Below are 20496 nucleotides of genomic sequence, written 5' to 3'. Positions count from 1 at the left end.
CTACCGCTGAGCTACCCAACTCAGCAGCAAAACAATTAAGGTAAAAGATTGATCATGGGGTAGTTGAGGGGTAGGCTCGATACGCTCCTGAACAATAGAACAGAAGGTCTTTGTGTTCAGATTGGTGAACTGTAATTAATGAACAGAAATTACTAGATATCCTTGTGTAAAATAATACGAAGTACAAGAAAACACGGTTTGCAAAACATGTTCTCCACTTGCTCGGAAATCAACCATCGCCTCTTCTTAAAACAGGTCATAGAAACTCGAATGTGACTATTGTCACATATCTAACTCAGTTTCTCATTCCACAGTACTCACAGCACGCAAAATGCTTCAATATTAAAATTAAATTAAATGAAGGATCTTTAAATCAGGACAGGGATAAATGAAAGCAGGACAAGCCACACAAATTCTAGGCCCCCTGAAAAATCTAGATGATGGGCCCTCTCTTCATCAACTTCATTTCAAAGTAATTAATGAACAAAATTTGTACAGTAATGGATACAACGTAACATTAGCTGTTTTTTCTTTAGTAATACAATGTATTATATCACTCAAAACTATTATAGTACGGCGTTTTTACTTCTCCAACCCTCCAGGGTTGGCTTTTCCCTCGAACTCAGCGAGGGATCCCACCTCTACCGCCTCAAGGGCAGTGTCCTGGAGCGTGAGACATTGGGTCAGGGATACAACTGGGGAGGATGACCAGTACCTCGCCCAGGCGGCCACACCTGCTATGCTGAACAGGGGCCTTGCGGGGGGATGGGAAGATTGGAAGGGATAGACAAGGAAGACGGAAGGAAGCGGCCGTGGCCTTAAGTTACGTACCATCCCGGCATTTGCCTGGAGGAGAAACCACTTCCAGGATGGCTGAGGTGGGAATCGAGCCCACTTCTACTCAGTTGACCTCCCGAGGCTGAGTGGACCCCGTTCCAGCCCTCGTACCACTTTTCAAATTTCGTGGCAGAGCCGGGAATCAAAGCCGGACCTCCGGGGGTGGCAGCTAGTCACACTAACCACTACACCACAGAGGCGGACACGACGTATTTTTACTTATTATTAATGTCAAATGATAACTTCATAAGTCTGAGTATCCTGAATATCTTCCACTGGCCCATTGCAGTCTTTGAAGAGAGAATTCATATCTAATGGCAAGTTGACGTGGTGTAACGTAATATATGGCATTCAATATTAATGACATCGTGAATTTTCTCACTAGTACAGACACAAAATTCTATAGATCTTACAGTATAACGCCCGAGTAGTTTTACTTTGATGCTAATTTATGTTACCTCACCGGACAAAAAAATTGCTCATCATAGTGCACTTGCGCAGATGGATCGTACACATGGGGCAGGCATAAGGCAGCAGTGGTCAGTGAGACATTGATGTTTCAAGCGGACAGTAGATCGGTAGATGTAAGGGCGTGGCAGAGTAGCAAAAAGGGGCCATATGGTGCGCGAAGTTGCTGGATTGTTGGGCTTTCGCAGCGGAGTGTTCAGCGTGTCTACAAGCAGTGGTCAGAATTGAGGTTGGAAAAAGCTCCTGACTGAGAAGGAGCGCAGACGCGTTTCACGGCTTGTGAGTCAAAGACAGGAATTGCTGCAGTCAGTGAACAAAGGTCCATCCCAGCCTGTTAGCGGGAACTGGAGTCGGCCACCTCGCTAGAGGTCATTGCTCACACATGCTGCGCGTCTTCAATGGGCTGGAGATGGTCGAACGCGGACAGTAGCTGACTGGCGGAAAGTAACGTGGTGTTTGCCATGTCGTCGAGTGCATGGAAGGCCAAATGAAGCATTTCATTCTGGATATATGCAAGCGGAGGTGAGTCTGTGATGTCACTGAGGTGACCACTAACATGAACCAGCATGATCAGTCAACATCTCCATGATGAGTACGCTATTGATACCCCGATTTTTCAAGATGACAGCAGCAGAGTCCATCGGGCTGGACGTGTGTGTGAATGGTTTTATGAACACTCCCCCAGCCCATTACATCTCGATTGGCTTGCAAAATCACCTGACTTGAACTCCATTGAAAACCTGTGGGACATGTTGGAACAGGGAGTAAAACACCGACATGAGCATCCCCGTAATTTGGCGGAACTGTGTGATCAAATTCCTAGCTTGTGGCTTAATCTGGATGCGAAGTACCTGCACAACCTTCCTCATCGAATCCAGGCGGTTATCAAGTCCAGAGGCGGAGTTACACGCTATTAAATGATGCCCCAGGGGCGATTAATTTGTTTGTCCGGCGGGTAAGATAGATACATAGCTCTTCTCCTACAGCCGACTCTAAATGGATCTTTATGATGGACAGTTGACCAAGTTCCTTAATCATCATCAAATTATGAAAGAGAGATCAAGTGTCAATACACGAATGCTTTTAGCCAGCAATTTTTAACGGGCTAGTAATTAATTAAAACTCCGGCCTCCTGAAAATTCCGGTCCCCCAGATACGTGTGTCCCCTTGCCCAATTCTCCAAACGTTTGGAGGCCCTGGATGAAAGGTGACTGTAATTTACCGTAAAAGAACCAGTTGATGTAACTATCATTTTAAAGCTGTTTGAGGTTTTCACGGCTCAGAACAACAGACATGATATATTTTGGATCTTTGGCGCGTGGAAGAGGAATACTGAAGATTCAAAGACGTGGTCGGTCGAGTTTCTCTTGTGAATATGCAGAGGAAAGTCTTCACAAAACCTGAAGATTTCCTCTTCCGCACGACAAGAACCCAAAAGATATCATATGTAACTTGAAGATTTTCGTATTTTTTCTCGATTGAGAGGTTTTCATGTTTTATTTCTGCTGCAATGTTCTGAATTGTATTTATAACTTTGAAGTACAATTTTACTTACATCAGGGGCATTTTCCTTCATACACTTGGCATATTGAGCCGCGACAGCGCATGCATCAGGATGGGTATTTGCTGTAACAAGCAAAGAACAAATAACTTCTCAATACAGTTGTGTGTGGTTTAATATTACCAGCTAGTGTAAAATGGATGCGTGCACACTTCATTCTTTTCAATCGTCTTGTTATAAATCAGTCGCTGTTACTATCTTATATCGATCACGCCCTCTTCATTCTCAGTCCTAACCGCAAATAATTACGAGTACAGGCATCAATTAACATTCTATTGTATGGTGACCAGATTACAAGCAGGAGAATACGGGACACTTATACTGCCGTTGATTGTTATGCCCTATTTAAGATAACACGGGCCAGAGACCTTACAAAGAGTTCCATTTATTTATAGAAAATAAGTACTGATTATTATTATTATTATTATTATTATTATTATTATTATTATTATTATTATTATTATTATTATTATTATTCCATTTGCGAAAAGCTGATGGTCAAGAATATGTCTTTTAATAAATCAAACTCAAATACTGGTAACGAACTATTTATTTTCATGATGATCGGCTCCATGGCTAAATGGTTAGCGCACGCTGCAGTACACCACGAGGAGCGCGCTTGCTTTGTTTAAGCTTAGTTCATTGACGCCAGGTCTCCTGATTGTAGGTCCACGGGTGTTCTGTGTTGTGTTATTGCAATACACCACACATTTACAAAGGAATTAAGATGAAATACATCAATGAAAAATCGGTAGTTTAGATGTTTTACTCGCTCAGTTGAAACCACATGTTACTTCTGCATGTTAGTAAAATATAAACAAACAAGGGAGCCATGCTTGTACTACTACGATTAACAAAAATACGAATTCCTAAATGTAAATAATACAAATACATAATATATTTAAACTATCAAAGTATACATGTGTGGCAGATATAAATTGAGTACTATTTGGAAGAGGTACAAGTTCTCTCCGTCAGTTCAAATTACAATATTTCCTAACATAACGTAATTGTATTGATTACGTAGTAAACAAGTGACTGTCAGCATGTCTAAGTGTACTTCTACGGCAATACGCCGCGAAATACTTGAATATCCAGCGAAAAACACACAGTAAACTATCATTATGCCGTTACAGGAGAAGTGGAAGTAGTTCTGGGCTTTTAAATGTCCTGCGGGCTCATATTAAATGGCTTCTACAAGCTTTAAACAAGCCGGAATTACTAAAATAAAAACATTTTGTATGGATAAAAAGAAAAACCGAGTGTTTGGCTCAAAATACGAAAACTTCAGTGATACCTCCCCTTAAGAATGCATAATTTCATGGCATGCATGTATAAAATTTACAGCAATGTTTCCAGAAACTGTTTTTTACTCGTATTGTATTACCGATCGCTAATTGCATGTATTGAGCACCTAAGTTAATATATGTCGGCCGTTATTTTACACTCATTTTTATTGCCATCCCGGAGATTTACTGGCCTCGGAATGACTTGTCGGTGTTCCCAATGTCCTTCTGCTTTGAGTGAACACGTCCCTATATTTTTAAATATTCCAATGCGCCATTAATTGCGACTTAAAATTGATTATATTATCATTGCTTCCCCATAAGGAGAGCTCTAGGTTGGGTACACCAACATGGCGTACCGCGCGCTCAACTTGGCGTACTTTCTCCTGCAGCGGAGAGCTGCATCAGCGATCCATGTATATATAGAGATCAGTGGTCACCACGCAACACGTGGAGTGAAGGGGAAGGGACGGAGGACGAAAGACAAGGGTATGCCGCCAACTGGGAGAAATTAATATCCTCCTAATTCTTCTGAATTCTCTAACATTCCCTGACAGCAAGAGCGCCAGTATTTCCTGTATCAACCATTTCCTCCTTTCCTACTTCCAGACTGGAATGACATCCCGTCATTTGAAGTTAGTGTTCCATCCTTACTGATATTAAATCTGAAACTTGGTCTGTCTTTTTTTCTTTTCCCCACATAAAACCGACTCGACCGAGCTAAATCTTTTCACTCACACAGCCGGTACCTTATGCTAGTTAGTGTTACGCTATTTTTTAAGGGGAGCATGCAGAGAAAGAAACGTGAAGCAACTCAGAGGAAAATATACACTTGGTACTCTTGGAAACCTTGAAAGTGAATATACGATGTAAACGATCAGTCCTATTAAGAGCATGCCATTATTTGTACTTACGGTATTCAATTTCCTAGAAAAACAATGTTTATATTTATATTTTGTTCCTCATTCTTAACAGTTTTCCAGAAATCAATCTTTGCTTTGTTTTGGAGCATGTTTTATTGGAAGAAAAGCAAAATAACGGGACATAAAACAAATTCTACACTCACACACGGAAGGCTTTCAGCGACCGACGGAACGTTAGGGTTGTGAAGATAGCGGACGAGGAATTTACCACGGAACACCGTATTCATGGCTGCTGACGCACCATCTCCCGAATGCGCGGCCACTTGCTATTCAGAAGAACAGATAGAATTATTGAGAAAGCACTGAGAAGACGGAAGAAGACAATCTCAAAGGTTTTAAAATCAGATCGTGGATAAAAATCTCTTTTATTTGTTACTATGACGTAATTGCCTTCTTCCCGTAATGTACGGAGTCCTGTGATTACAAATCCTCTCTGATTGGTGGAACTCTAAAGACGGATAGTCAGAGATCATTAAACCTTGTTGAACTGTTTCTCCGCCTGATGGCAGCACTGCGGTTGCGTACTCATCTACACATATCTGTATTTCCAGCTCAAGTGCTCTGACTAATGCATAGGTTAATCCACTTCCAACAGATAAATATCGCATATATCATAAATCCTTCACCGTGCGAGTTGGCCGTGCGCTTAGGAGCGCGCAGCTGTGAGCTCGCATCCGGGAGATAGTGGGTTCGAACCCTCCTGTCGGCAGCCCTGAAGATGGTTTTCCGTGGTTTCCCATTTTCACACCAGGAAAATGCTGGGGCTGTACCTTAATTAAGGTCACCGTCACTTCCTTCCCACTCCTTGCCCTTTCCTTTTCCATCGTCACCATTCAGACCTATCTGTGTCGGTGCGACGTAAAGCAAGTAGCATAAATCTTTCCATTAATTCAGGACCAGAGGACCATGTTTACAACTCTAGAAGCTTAGTGGTCTGTTCTGTGCTTCGAATAACTATATTTTAAATGTTTTATTACAACATAACCCCATGTACACACCTCTTATATGTTTCATAGCGAGACATCAACAGGAAAATAAGAAAACGTCAATGCATGGATCAAATATGGACGACTTGCGTCGTGACGAATGAAAGTTACTTACAATTAAAATCATTTAATTTCATAAATTCAGCATACCGGTAGTCTAAAATAAAATACTGTAAATATCGTAAAGTGATAAGTTTACGTTCACGCTCTACGTACCTTTGTCGCAGCAGTCTTTAACGGCCGTTTTGGCGCTCTCCTTTTTATCGCCATCTTTCATGTACTTATCCACCAACTCATTCTGTTTATCTACCGCCATTTTCCCATCTTCACCCATCTGTAACATAAAATCACTTATGAAGCACTCCTAGTAGTAAGATTTATTAGTAATACATCCGTCTTACAGCGAGGTTGACCAAAACGGTTCGGAATACATAAAGTAACACATCTTCGCTACCGGGGAAAAACCTCCTATGTCCGGCAATGAGTGAAAATGAGACTTTGGTGCCCAGAGCGCACTTTACCAAAACAACTTACGTAACATTTCAAAGTTATAGCTGTTACGACAGAAAATATTCTTCCTCCTACCTGACACTGTTTTGTACAAGTAACATGCTGAGTGAGAATTTACATGTACGAATCTGCAAGCGCGCTTCAGTGTGAGATCATGTATTTATGTACTGTACCATTATTCGTTTAGTAAATATTTTAAAATAGCAAACGATGTCATGTAACGAAACATATCTCCTATGTGCCATTTTGCAAAAAACCGAAATTTCCTCTGTGCTACATCTAAGAAAATTATATTAATTTTGTAGCAAATATCAACATTCTGCAAATATTTAAATCTAGATTCAGGAGGTCAAATCGACTGTATCGCGACTGACCTGTATAAAGCATTTCATAGGGTAGATCATGGAAGACTACTGGCAAAAAAGAGTGCAATTGGACTTGACAAAAGAGTGACTGAATGGGCGGCTATGTTTCTAGAAAACAGAACTCAGAGAATTACAGTAGGCGAAGCTTTATCTGTCCTTGTAATAATTAAGGGAGGAATTCAGTATTCTTGAACCTTTATGTTTTCTTATATATATTAATGATACGTGTAAAGAAGAGGAATCAGAGATAAAGTTTTTGCAGATGATGTTATTCTGTACGAAGTAATACATAAGTTACAGGATTGTGAGCAACTGCAAAATGATCTCGATAATGTTGTGAGATGCATAGTAGGCAATGGTATGTTGATAAATGGGGTTAAAAGTCAGGTTGTGAGTTTCACAAATAGGAAAAGTCCTCTCAGTTTGTATTACTGCGTTGATGGGGTGAAAGTTCCTTTTGGGGATCATTGTAAGTATCTAGGTGTTAAAATAAGGAAAGATCTTCATTGGGGTAATCACATAAATGGGATTGTAAATAAAGGATACAGATCTCTGCACATGGTTATGAGGGTGTTTAGGGGTTGTAGTAAGGATGAAAAGGAGATGGCATATAAGTCTCTGGTAAGACCCCAACTAAAGTATGGTTCCAGTGCATGTGACCCTCACCAGGATTACCTGATTCAAGAACTGGAAAAATCCAAAGAAAAACAGCTCGATTTGTTCTCGGTGATTTCCGACAAAAGAGTAGCGTTACAAAAATGTTGCAAGGTTTGGGCTGGGAAGAATTGAGAGAAAGAAGAAGAGCTGCTCGACTAAGTGGTATGTTCCGAGCTGTCAGCGTAGAGATGGCGTGGGAGGACATCAGTAGAGGAATAAGTTTGAGTGGCGTCTTTAAAAGTAGGAAAGATCACAATATGAAGATACAGTTGCAATTTAAGAGGAAAAAGTGTGGCTAATATTCGTTTATGGGAAGGGGAGTTAGGGATTGGAATAACTTACCATGGGAGATGTTCAATCAATTTTCAATTTCTTTGAAATCATTAAAACAAGGCTAGGAAAACTACATATAGGGAATCTGCCACCTGGGCGATTGCCCTGAATGCAGATCAGTAGTGATGTATGATTGATAAATATAAGAAGTGATGATAAGCGAGAATTGTTCATAATCTTGGTCATTAACTACATCACTTTAAAGTGAAAGAGTTCTTATTGTCTCCTGTGTAATGTTATGCTTGACATATAGGAGATTTCTTTCCGGCAGCGATGACATGTTAGTAGCCTACCTATAACTAGAATATAATTATAGTTACATTGTCTGAAAGAAAAAATCATAGTTAGCCGAAGATTATAATCTCCTGAACAAATAACATTATGTAATTATTAAGGAATCTCTTAGGATCTTTAACAAGGTTCTTTCCACTTCATAAAACGGAATTTTCAGGTTTTGTAGAGTATAATTACAGATACTGTGTGCCGTTCTTGAGAGCTCACTTCCATTGTTTAGTGGTCACAAAAACTAACAGAATTATACCAATTTCACTACTTTCTTAAGGGTAAACAAATGAACACGTTGGGATACTTTCAACAGCGTTGTCGTCAGCAATTCACATCCAGGACATGAGCCCTTGATGCAGCCTATTGTGTATCGGTTAGAAAAGCAATTTTGATGTGGTATCTGTTTACTGAAAATGTTCTTATTATGAGAAAGTACGTCTATTGGTATTTCATATTGTGACAATAAGGATCGTGTCTGCGTGCAGGACAGCGACAGCGGTGGGCAGAACAACAGTCACGTGACGGGGAAGTTGATCGTGCCCCTTCGGAGGCTAACAAGGGAATGATCTGAAAGTGGAAAGTGCGAGATAGTTCGTCTAGAATCCTCCGCTGGTCTAAACTGGGGAGCGACCGTCAGACAGGCGGAGTTGTGTTCAGCCTTGGACTGAACTTCACACTCTACTGTAAGGGACCGTGTTAGAGGAAACTGAACTTGACAGAAGGTAGCTTTATCATTCTATCTGTTTCATTCTTTGTAGCCATTTTAGTTTTAACGATCCTGACAACTCACGACAGTGAAGAGCATCTGGCTGTCCGCAAAGTGATGACCCCGAAGTTTCTGATGTTTAATCTTCAAAATCGCAATTAACTCACAATATGGATGCACTATTTAGATTTGATTACGACGTACCACAAGTTTACATGATTTTCCAGTAAACATTCTTACCTACAAATGCGAAGAGGCGTGGGTTGTTTTTCTTCTTCTTTTTTCACTAAACCAAGAAAAATCTACGATCAGAAAAAGACTTCCACCCTATTCCGTGTTGTCACGTATTCTTCGAGTAGAAACCTCACAATTAGAACAGTGTTTAAATCATTGGTTTCTCATATTCAGAAGCCACAATATTCCCATTGAACAGTGTGTGTGCAGGAGTACGTCAAAATAGGTTTCACAAGATTTTTGTGGTTATTTCTGCAGAAAGATAATTTATTCTCTTTCTATTTTGTGCCAAGTGATGATAAAATTAGAGGCTTCTCACCCTCTTTTTTTGACTTAAATATACGTATGTAATTTGTAGTTTTACTTCCGCATGGATAAAACAGATCTTAATGCATGATCCAGCTCTTGATACATTACTTAAATGGACTATGTATGCCCTTCGTTAGGCATTACGTTGGTTAACCTTGTTCTAGAGTATTGATGGCGTGTCCTGTATCGTTGATGTGGAGAAATTCCCTGCTTCTGATCATGTCAGTGTATTCGTGTCCTGTATATAGGAATTAAAGTTTTCGTGCTGCTATTTTCCAAATCAGTATGCATAAATAAAACCCTTTATTTAAAATAAACTTGTTTGTTAGAAATACTATTATTTCCTTACCGTTTCATATTTCTTCATCACACAGCCCATGAAGCACTGAAATATTAAACAGAAAAAATGTTAATATCATTTGGAAAAACATAGTCTAGAAGGCTTACACAGATATACTATACGGTGTATCAAAATTCAGTCCTGCAAATTCCAGGAGCGAAACAAACCATGAGCCTCAAATGAATGAATTATTGAAAAATCAGAAATTGTACTGCAAGGGCATGACTTTTTTCAAGACCATCAATATCAGATGACATGACGTTAAAGTGCATGTCTGTGCTGTGACAACACGCACTACGTGTAGTGACGGGACTATTCGAGACCAAAATGTCGAATATTTTGATTCTTACAAGATATCTCGAATCCTGATAAAAAGTATTCGAATACTTCCGTTCGGGGTAGATTAAAATCCCAAAGCGAAACCGCATTGTTTACCGGCTATTGTTTATGCAGCATCCGAAACCAGTGATGATAGTAGCGCCATCTCTGACGTAACTCAGAACTACCTCTGTATTCATGATTTGGTTTCAGAGGTTAAAGGTTATATATTGGTGTTCCGTGGGTTAATGCACATCATGCAGACAGAGGAACGAGAAGTTCTCGAATAGAATCTTACTGATTAAGATCATACGCCCAGATCAAAATATAATGATGGTTATAAGTTACTACCAGAACGCAAATCACTCACAATCAATTGTTTGGTTTTTTATATTTCCTATAAAGAGTTTTTTTTTTAAGAATTTGTTTTACGTCGCACCCACAGACAAGTCTTATGGTGACTATGGAATAGAATGCGGCAAGCAGCGGGAAGGAGCGGCCTTGGCCTTAATTAAGGTTCAGCCCAGCATTTTTCTGGTGTGAAAATACGAAACCACGGAAAACCGTATTCAGGCCTGCTGACAGCGCGATTCGAATCCACTCTCTCCCGAATACAAACCGACAGGTTCGTGCCCAGGTCCACGCGGCCAGTCTCTCCGTGAAATAAAATGTTAGTTATCCCAACTGATATATAATATATACATACTATGTGAATGAAAATACACGGTAGAGGCTGACATTTTGACAACAACCAATGGCGTTATATCAAATTTATATAAAATAGCTGCAATTTCAAATTCCTTATATGTTCGCCGTATAATATGTACACCATACCCTTCCTTGCGAACCATGTGATCTTGCCGCGGTGGGGAGGCTTGCGTGTCCCAATGAAGCAGATAGCCGAGCCGCAGGTGCAACCATATCGGATGGGTATCTGTTGAGAGACCAGACTAAGGAATGGGTCGTCGAAAGGGAGGTAGCAGCCTTTCGGTAGTTGCAAGGGCGGCAGTCTGGATGATTGACTGATACGGCCTTGTAATAATACTCAACATGGCTTAGTTGTGTTGATACTGCTACACGGCTGAAAGCAACGGGAAACTACGGCCGTAACTAACTCCCGAGGACATGCAGCTCTCTCTGTATGAATGATGTACTGATGATGGCTTCCTCCTGGGTAAAATATTCCGGAGGTAAACTAGTCCCCCATTCGGATTTCCGGGTGGGGACTACACGAGAGAGGGCGATCATCAGGAAGATGGATACTGACATTCTGCGAGTTGGAGCGTGGAATGTTAGAAGTTTGAATCTTTGTGGTAGGTTAGAGAATCTAAAAAGAGAGATGGATAGACTAAAGTTAGATGTAGTTGGTATAAGTGAAGTACGTTGGCAGGAAGAACAGGACTTTTGGTCAGGCGACTACCGAATTATCAACACAAAATCAAACAGAGGAAATGCAGGAGTTGGTTTAATAATGAATGAGAAAATAGGGCAGCGGGTACGCTACTAAGACCAGTATAGTGAAATAATTATTGTCGTCAAGATAAACACCAAACCAATGCCCACCACAATCGTGCAGGTCTATATGCCTACTAGTGTTCAGCGGATGATGAGGAAATCGAAAGAATATATGAAGAGATAGAAGATTTAATACAATATGTAAAAGGTGATGAGAATCTAATTGTGATGGGAGACCGGAATGCAGTGGTAGGCCAAGGAAGAGAAGATGATACAGGACAAGCCCACGTACATGGCATTATTCGTAGATCTAGAAAAGGCATTCGATAATATTGATTGGACCAGCTATTTAAGATTCTGAAGGTGATTGGGATCAGATACCGAGAACGAAGAATTATCTACAATCTGTATAAAAATCAGTCTGCAGTGATAAGAATCGAGGGCTTTGAAAAAAAGCAGCAATCCAGAAAGGAGTGAGGCAAGGCTGCAGTTTGTCCCCCCTCCTTTTCGGTGTTTACACAGAACAGGCAGTAAGGGAAATCAAAGAGAAATTTGGAAAGGGAATCACAATCTAAGGAGAGGATATCAAAACCTTGAGATTTGCCGATGATATTGTTATTTTATCTGAGACTGCAGAAGATCTCGAGAAGTTGCTGAATGGTATGGACGAAGTCTTGGGTAAGGAGTACAAGATGAAAATAAATCAGTCCAAAACAAAAGTAATGGAGTGCAGTCGAACGAAGGCAGGTGATGCAGGAAATATTAGATTAGGAAATGAAGTCTTAAAGGAAGTAGATGAATATTGTTACTTGGGTAGTAAAATAACTAACGATGGCAGAAGTAAGGAGGACATAGGATGCAGACTAGCACAAGCAAGGAAGAGCCTTAAGAAAAGGAATTTGCTCACTTCACACATTGATATAGGAATTAGAAAGATGTTTTTGAAGACTTTTGTGTGGAGCGTGGCATTGTATGGATGTGAAACATGGACGATAACCAGCTCAGAAAGAAAGAGAATAGAAGGTTTTGAAATGTGGTGTTACAGAAGAATGCTGAAGGTGAGATGGGTAGATCGAATCATGAATGAAGAGATACTGAATCGAATTGGTGAGAGGAGATCGATTTGGCTAAATTTGACGAGAAGAAGAGATAGAATGATAGGACACATCTTAAGACACCCAGGACTTGTTCAGTTAGTTTTTGAAGGAAGTGTAGGTGGTAAGAACGGTAGGGATAGACCAAGGTATGAATATGACAAGCAGATTAGAGCAGATGTAGAATGCAATAGTTATGTAGAAATGAAAAGGTTAGCACAGGATAGGGTGGCATGGAGAGCTGCATCAAACCAGTCTACGGACTGACGACTCAAACAACAACAACAAGGTTACCCTTTACTAAAGCGCTTCCTGGACACTAATTGTGCCTGATGTCCAGAGTTCACGTATATTTTAGTTGCTCGAATTATGTATGATTCGAGAACTTGGATTCGAATGCAAGTTTCCATTCTTAAATGTACTCGGATGCATAGTAATCGATTCTGGACAGTATTCGATCCTGCCCATCACTAGTTTAGAGTGTCTCAAGAGCTCGCCGCTTGCAGCACATGCACGTCAAATTGGCATGGAATACTTTTATTCCCAGCCACCTTGAAATGAACTTCCATTAGTGATTTCCGAGCTGTGTTCATTTCATTTAAAAGACCTCTGCCTGTGTCATCCCTAGAAATTTGAGTGATGAATTTTTCTACAGCTCGCGCATGATGTTAAATACGAGTTGCGCAGATGTCATTAATAAGCTCACCGGACACGCGCGCAGTAGTGGTGTTTGAAGAGGACAGTGTACGTCAACATTGGTAGATGTAAGCATGTCACAGAATGGGGCAATCGTGTTTGGCCGTACGGTGGCTCAAGTTGCTGGATTTGTTGGTGTTTCGTAGCGAAATGTTCAACGTGCTACACGTGGTGGGAAGAAGATCCTGACTGAGAGGGACCGGAGACGCGTTTCGCGGTTTGTGAATCAAAATCGCTTCCAAACACGACAGGGATTGCTGGAGTCAGTGAATAAAGCTCCAGTCTGTTAGCGAGGGAACATTGCGACGGGAACTGCATGCAGTGTCACCTCGCAAGAGGCCATTGCTCACACAGGCACACACAGCTGAGCGTCCTCAATGGGCTAGAAATCATTGAACGCTGTGGTCTGACGAATCACGTGTTTGCCTATATTCCAATGACGCACGTCGTCGAGTGGATGATCAGGTTTCGCCTTTCACTCAACATCTGCATGTTCAGTGTACTATTGATACCTCAATTTTGCAAGATGACAACAGGCTGCACGTATATGTGACTGGTTTTATGAACACTCCTCACCCTCGATTGGCCTGCAAATACACCTGACTTGAATGAACCCCACTGAAAATCTGTGGGACATGGTACAGCCGGTAAAACGGCGACCTCAGCGACAGGCACAACCTTGTGGAGGCGCAGTTACACGGCATTAAATGATGCTTGTCCGGTGAACTTATACTCAATAGCAGGTCTGGTGTATCTAACCAAATAAAAAGCTCTGAATCAACAATGATCTGTTAACTATGACAATCAGTTAATAATAACAACCTACCTTGCCGTCCTGGGATTCAGGTACTTCGTAATTTACCATGCTCAAACAATCATCTGTAAAACACAACAGGAATTATTAGCAGTTCCTATTTATATAACGATATTACTACTAAATACAGTCAAGTATCACTGCAAATAGCTGCTTGCCAAGGCCACAGACGAGGAGAAATGTGGTTTGTGAAATAGCAACTGAAGAAATAAATTTCAAGAAGAAGAAATATTGGGACTTGTAATTTATTTTTTGTGATTTGGTGCAAGGAAGTGGTTACTCCATTTTATGTTAATGTCAATGATGTTAATTGAATAAAATTCCAAATTATAGCTAAAGCAGGCCACTTCACAGTCCTTGTAGAGTACCTCGACCTCGTTAACAGAACTATATCAACAGGGGAAATTCAGGAGATGGTTTAATAATGAATTAAAAATATGGCAGCAGGTAAGCTACTACGAGCAGCATAGTGAAAGAATATTATTGTTTTCAAGATAGACACCAAACCAGAACCCACCACAATAATACAGGTCTATATGCCTATTAGTTCAGCAGATGATGAAGAAATTTAAAGAATATATATGAAGAGATAGAAGGTTGAATACAATAAGTAAAAAGTGACGAGAATTTAATTGTGATGAGAGACGGGAAAGCAGTGGTAAGCCAAAGAAGAAAGGTAAGGTAAGGTAAGGTAAGGAGAACTAGGATTGGGACAAAGGAATGAAAGAGGAAGTCGGCTGGTTGAATTCTGCACCGATCATAATTTAGTCCTTGCTAACACTTGGTTCAAACACCACAAAAGACGACTGTATACGTGGACGAGACTTCGAGACATAGGAAGTATCAAATAGACTTCGTTATGATTAGGTAGAGATTCAGAAACCAAGTGCTGGATTACAAAACTTTCCCAGGAGCAGATGTGGACTCTGACACAACTTGTTCATCATGAAATGCCATCTGAAGTTGAATAAATTAAAGAAAGGAAGGAATCCGAGGACATGGGATCTATGCATGTTGAAAGAAAATATTGTGAGCGATTGTTTCAAGGAACATGTTGCACAACGACTAAGTGAAAAGGCTGAAGGAAACACAATAGACGAACAATGGACAGTCGTGAAGAATGAGATTAGTAGGGCTGCTGAAGAAATGCTAGGAAAAGAGGAAAGATAAACTAAGAATCAATGAATAACTCTGCAGATATTGGACCTGATTGATGAACGACGAAAGTACAAGAAATCAAAAACATGAAGAGGCCAGAAAAGAATACAGACGATTAAAAATTGTAGATAGAAAATGCAGGACAGCTAAGGAAGAATGGCTGAAGGGGAAGTGCAAGGATGTTGAAAGATATATAGTTGTGGGATAGGTAGATGCTGCTTACAGAGAATTCAAGGAAACCTTTAGTGAAAGGAAAACTAGGTGTATGAATATTAAGAGCTCAGATGGAGAAACACTTGTAGGCAAAAAAAGACAAGGCAAAAAGGTGGCAGGAACATATTCAACAGTTGTATCAAGGTAAAGATGTAGATGATATGGTTCGGGAACAAGAAGAGGCTGTTGATGCTGATGAAATGGGAGACTCAATTTTGAGGTCAGATTTCGATAGATCTTTGAGAGACCTAAATAGGAACAAGGTAATATTAGCTTATTAAATGAAGTCTTAATGGAAGTTGATGAATAGTGACTTGGATAGTGAAATTACTAGCGATGGCAGAAGTAAGGAGGACATAAAATGAAGACTAGCACAAGCAAGGAAGACCTTTCTTAAGAATATAAATTTGCTCACTTCGAATATTGATATAGGAATTAGACAGATGTTTTTGAAGACTTTCGTCTCGAGTGTGGCAACTCAAAAAAGAAGAACCTCAAGGAAATCATAAAATGAAAAGCAAGATTCCTGATAAAGATCTTAAGTATTTCAATGTATACATCTTCAAGCCTGGCATACTATATGTACTCGCCAGAGAATCCTTCTACTTCGAGGATTTGAGTTTTGAACTATTACTGCCATCAACAGAAGCATACCAGAGTCTGCCCCGAGAAATGCAAGGAAAAAAAGAGAAGAAATAGTTTCTTAATTCTACGCTACAGATGCAATGATCAATAGAGAATTGATAAACGCCAAATATGCATTGAGACACACATTGATGCGTTTTGCGGTTCATGGTTTTCACCACCGTTTCTACACGAGAGACATCTGCCAACAACCGGACAAACTATGTGTATGCAACTGTGTGGTAAGCCATGCGGTAGATATCACGTAATGCGCAGTCGAAATTCTGTGAAAGTGCTTACGATGTACTCTGCTCATACACATTGTGCGCAGTTAAATTAATCAAGCCTTAGATTATTTTTTTAAAACAGTTCTATGTCTCCTGAATGTAAAAGATTGGTAAAATGGCGTTAACCCAGTCTTGCATCGAACCGTTCAATTAACATTTGTCGAATGTTGAAGTATCGAGTAGTGTGACTGAAAACGTGCAAAGAACTGAGTTCTTTTTGCTAGTTGCTTTACGTCGCACCGACACAGATAGGTCTTATGGCAACGATGGGACAGGGAAAGGCTAGGAATGGGAAGGAATTGGCCGTGGCCTTAATTAAGGTACAGCCCCAGCATTTGCCTGATATGAAAATGGGAAACTATCTCCCGAATACTGGATACTGGCCGCACTTAAGCGACTGCAGCTATCGAGCTCGGTAGAACTGAGTTCACAGTTAATTCATATTGGAAGCAATTAATTACGTATTTATTTAGAAGCTCGTTTATAGTTAATCAAGCTTCTCTGTCATGTGTAAATAGAAGGCTCACCTGTTGTTATTTTGTGTTCCTTGCCACACGTTTCAAGATTATCGGCCAGTTTGTCCACCATTGGATATATATGGTCGTGCTGAAATAGTTCAAGACAGTTCTAATTAATTGTAATTCTCACAACCTAAAATAAATAAATAAATAAATACGTCAGTCACTACTGATCTGCATTTAGGGCAGTCGCCCAGGTAGCAGATTCCCTTTCTGTTGTTTTCCTAGACTTTTCTTAAACGATTGCAAAGAATTTGGAAATTTATTGAATATCTCCCTTGCTAAGTTATTCCAATCACTAACTGCCCTTCCTATGAACGAATATTTGCCCCAACTTGTCCCCTTGAATTCCAACTTTATCTTCATATTGTGATATATCGTACTTTTAAAGACACCACTCAAACTTATTCGTCTCCTGATGTCATTCCACGTCATTTCTCCGCTGACAGCTCGGAACATACCACCTAGTCGAGCAGCTCGTCTCCTTTCTCCCAAGTCTTCCCAGCACAAACTTTGCAACAGTTTCGTAACGCTACTCTTTTGCCGGAAATCACCCAGAACAAATCGACCTGCTTTTCATTGGATTATTTTCAATTATCGAATCAAATAATCCTGGTGAGTGTCTCATACACTGGAACCATACTCTAGTTGGGGGTCCTACCAGAGACTAATATATGTCTTCTCCTTTACATCCTTACTACAACCCCTAAATACCCTCATAACCATGTGCAGAGATCTGTACCCTTTATTCACAATCATATTTATGTGATTACCCCAATAAAGATCTTTCCTTATATTAACAGCTAGGTACTTACAGAGATCTCCATAAGGAACTTTCACCCCATCAACGCAGTAATTAAAACTGAGAGGACTTTTTCTATTTGTGAAACTCACAACCTGACTTTTAACTTCGTTTATCAACATACCATTGCCTGCTGTCCATCTCACAACATTATCGAGGTCATTTTGCAGTTGCTCACAATCTTGTAACTTATTTATTACTCTATAGAGAATAACATCAGCCGCAAAAAGCTTGATCTCTCATTCCACTTGTTTACTCGTATCATTTATGTATATAGGAAAACATAAAGGTCCAATAATACTGCCTTGAGGAATTCCCCTCTTAACGGTTACATGATGAGATAATGAAAGATAATACAAAGAATACAAGAAAAATAATACAAGGAACGATAACAATATAATTACATCTTCATTATAGACTCTAAGCCGTTCAGTTTTCAGTCTGCAAGTCTCTGTGCATTACCTAAACTCCTCTATAATTCTATATTTTCAGCTATCTGTCTTCGCTTAGTTCCATTTTTATTATTTAGAAATTATTAAAAAATTAATGTAATCACCGTCGTCTTGGCTCCCTCTACTTCTCTTACCCTCAATAGGCGACGTCATTACTTTTCTAAATAACCTATCTTCCGACGTTCGCCTCACAGGACCCCACCCCCGAGGCTGGTTTATGCGTACAGCTTCATCCATCGTGCTTGTTCTTAAGTTTGCCTTTATCTCCTCATCCTGAGTAATTGAGTACCCTCCTGCCATTCATGGCACCTGTTTGTACCAGCAATCATTCTTGCAACTTTCATTTTTGTTAGTTCTAACCGGGCCGATGACCTTGGATGTTAGGCCCCTTAAAACAACAAGCAGCATCAGTTCTAACTTATCACTTATGTATTCTGAGCCCACCTAGTTTTCACTCTCGTACAGCAAAAATGGTGTGAAAACTGATTTCTTTGTTGCAGAATACCGTCGACAGCAACTTTGACATATCCTGACATATCCTAAGTACCATATCACCTCAATCTTCACCGCACCTCTTTTCAAGTTCCAACATATTAGACTGCAGTCTGCCATCGAGACCATATCGTTGGCATAGCTAAAGTACTTATACCTTTAAGTAAATTATTGAAACACTCGCAATGGCACACTCACTTTTGCCAGTAGTCTCCCATGATCTACCCTATCAAATATCTTAGATAGGTCAATCGCGATACAGTCCATTTGACCTCCTGAATCCGGGTTATCTGCTATATCTTGCTAGAATCCTACACGTTGAGCTTCAGTGGAATAACGTTTCCTTTATCCAAATTGCCTTCTATCAAACCAGTTATTAATTTCGCCAACATGTCTTATATAATCAGTAAGAATGCTTTCCCAAAGCTTAGTGACTGAATGGGTGGCTATGTTTCTAGAAAATAGAACTCAGAGAATTAGAGTAGGCGAAGCTTTATCTGTCCCTGTAATAATTAAGAGGGGAATTCCTCAAGGGAGTATTATTGGACCTTTATGTTTTCTTATATATATAAATGATATGAGTAAAGGAGTGGAATTGGAGGTAAGGCTTTTTGCACATGATGTTATTCTGTACAGAGTAACAAATAAGTCACAAGATTGTGAACAACCGCAAAATGACCTCGATAATGTTGTGAGATGGACAGCAGGCAATGATATGTTGATAAACGGGGTTAAAAGTCAGGTTGTGAGTTACACAAATAGGAAAAGTCCTCTCAGTTTTAATTACTGCGTTGAGGGGGTGAAAGTTCCCGTTGGGGATCATAGTAAATACCTAGATCTCAATATAAGGAAAGATCTTCATTGGGGTAATCACATAAATATGATTGTAAATGAAGAGTACAGATCCCTGCACATGGTTATGAGGGTGTTTAGAGGTTGTAGTAAGGATGTAGAGGAGAGGGCAGGTAAGTCTCTGGGAAGATGCCAACTAGAGTATGGTTCCAGTGTATGGGACCCTCACCAGGGTTACTTGATTCAAGAACTGGAAAAAATCCAAAGAAAAGCAGGTCGATTTGTTCTGGGCGATTTGCGACAAAAGAGTAGCGTTACAAAAATGTTGCTAAGTTTGGGCTGGGAAGACTTAGGAGAAAGGAGACGAGCTGCTCGATTAAGTGGTATGTTTCAAGCTGTCAGTGGAGAGATGGCGTGGGAGGACATCAGTAGACGAATAAGTTTGACTGGTGTCTTTAAAAGTAGGAAAGATCTCAATATGAAGATAAATTTGGAAATCAAGAGGACAAACTGGGGCAAATATTCGTTTATAGGAAGGGGAGTTAGTTGTTGGAATAACTTACCAATGGAGATGTTCAATAAATTTCCAATTTCTTTGCAATCATTTAAGAAAGACTAGGAAAACAACAGATAGGGAATCTGCCACCTGGGCGACTGCCCTAAATGCAGATCAGTAGTAAATGAAATGTCGTATGGCTTTTAGTGCCGGGATATCCCAGGATGGGTTCGGCTCGCAGTTTCAGGTCTTTTTATTTGACGCCAGTAGGCGACCTGCATGTTGTGATGAGGATGACATAATGATGATGAAGACACATACACCCAGCCCCCGTGCCGTAGGAATTAACCAATTAAGGTTAAAATCCACGACCCGGCCGGGAATCGAACCCGGGACCCTCTGAACCGAAGGCCAGTACGCTGACCGTTCAGCCAACGAGTCGGACAGATCAGTAGTGATTGATTGTGATAGGCATGGTCGTGTCA

At 40.3% G+C, this 20496-nt stretch overlaps 1 protein-coding gene across 1 annotated transcript in view; it reads right to left on the bottom strand.

The window, feature by feature from the left end:
• LOC136882978 (uncharacterized) overlaps window positions 1-20496 on the bottom strand; it is a 60702-nt gene that overhangs the window by 15416 nt on the left and 24790 nt on the right. The window contains exons 7-11 of the mRNA XM_067155163.2: window positions 16987-17065; window positions 14190-14242; window positions 9810-9845; window positions 6278-6395; window positions 2861-2931 (exon numbers count right to left, since the gene is read on the bottom strand). Of these exons, the coding sequence (XP_067011264.2) occupies window positions 2861-2931; window positions 6278-6395; window positions 9810-9845; window positions 14190-14242; window positions 16987-17065 (357 nt within the window). The remainder of the gene's footprint in view (window positions 1-2860; window positions 2932-6277; window positions 6396-9809; window positions 9846-14189; window positions 14243-16986; window positions 17066-20496) is intronic.

The sequence above is a fragment of the Anabrus simplex genome, chromosome 1 (assembly GCF_040414725.1).
Source record: "Anabrus simplex isolate iqAnaSimp1 chromosome 1, ASM4041472v1, whole genome shotgun sequence".
NCBI classification, from domain to species: domain Eukaryota; kingdom Metazoa; phylum Arthropoda; class Insecta; order Orthoptera; family Tettigoniidae; genus Anabrus; species Anabrus simplex.
This window is presented reverse-complemented; position numbering and strand designations above follow the sequence as displayed.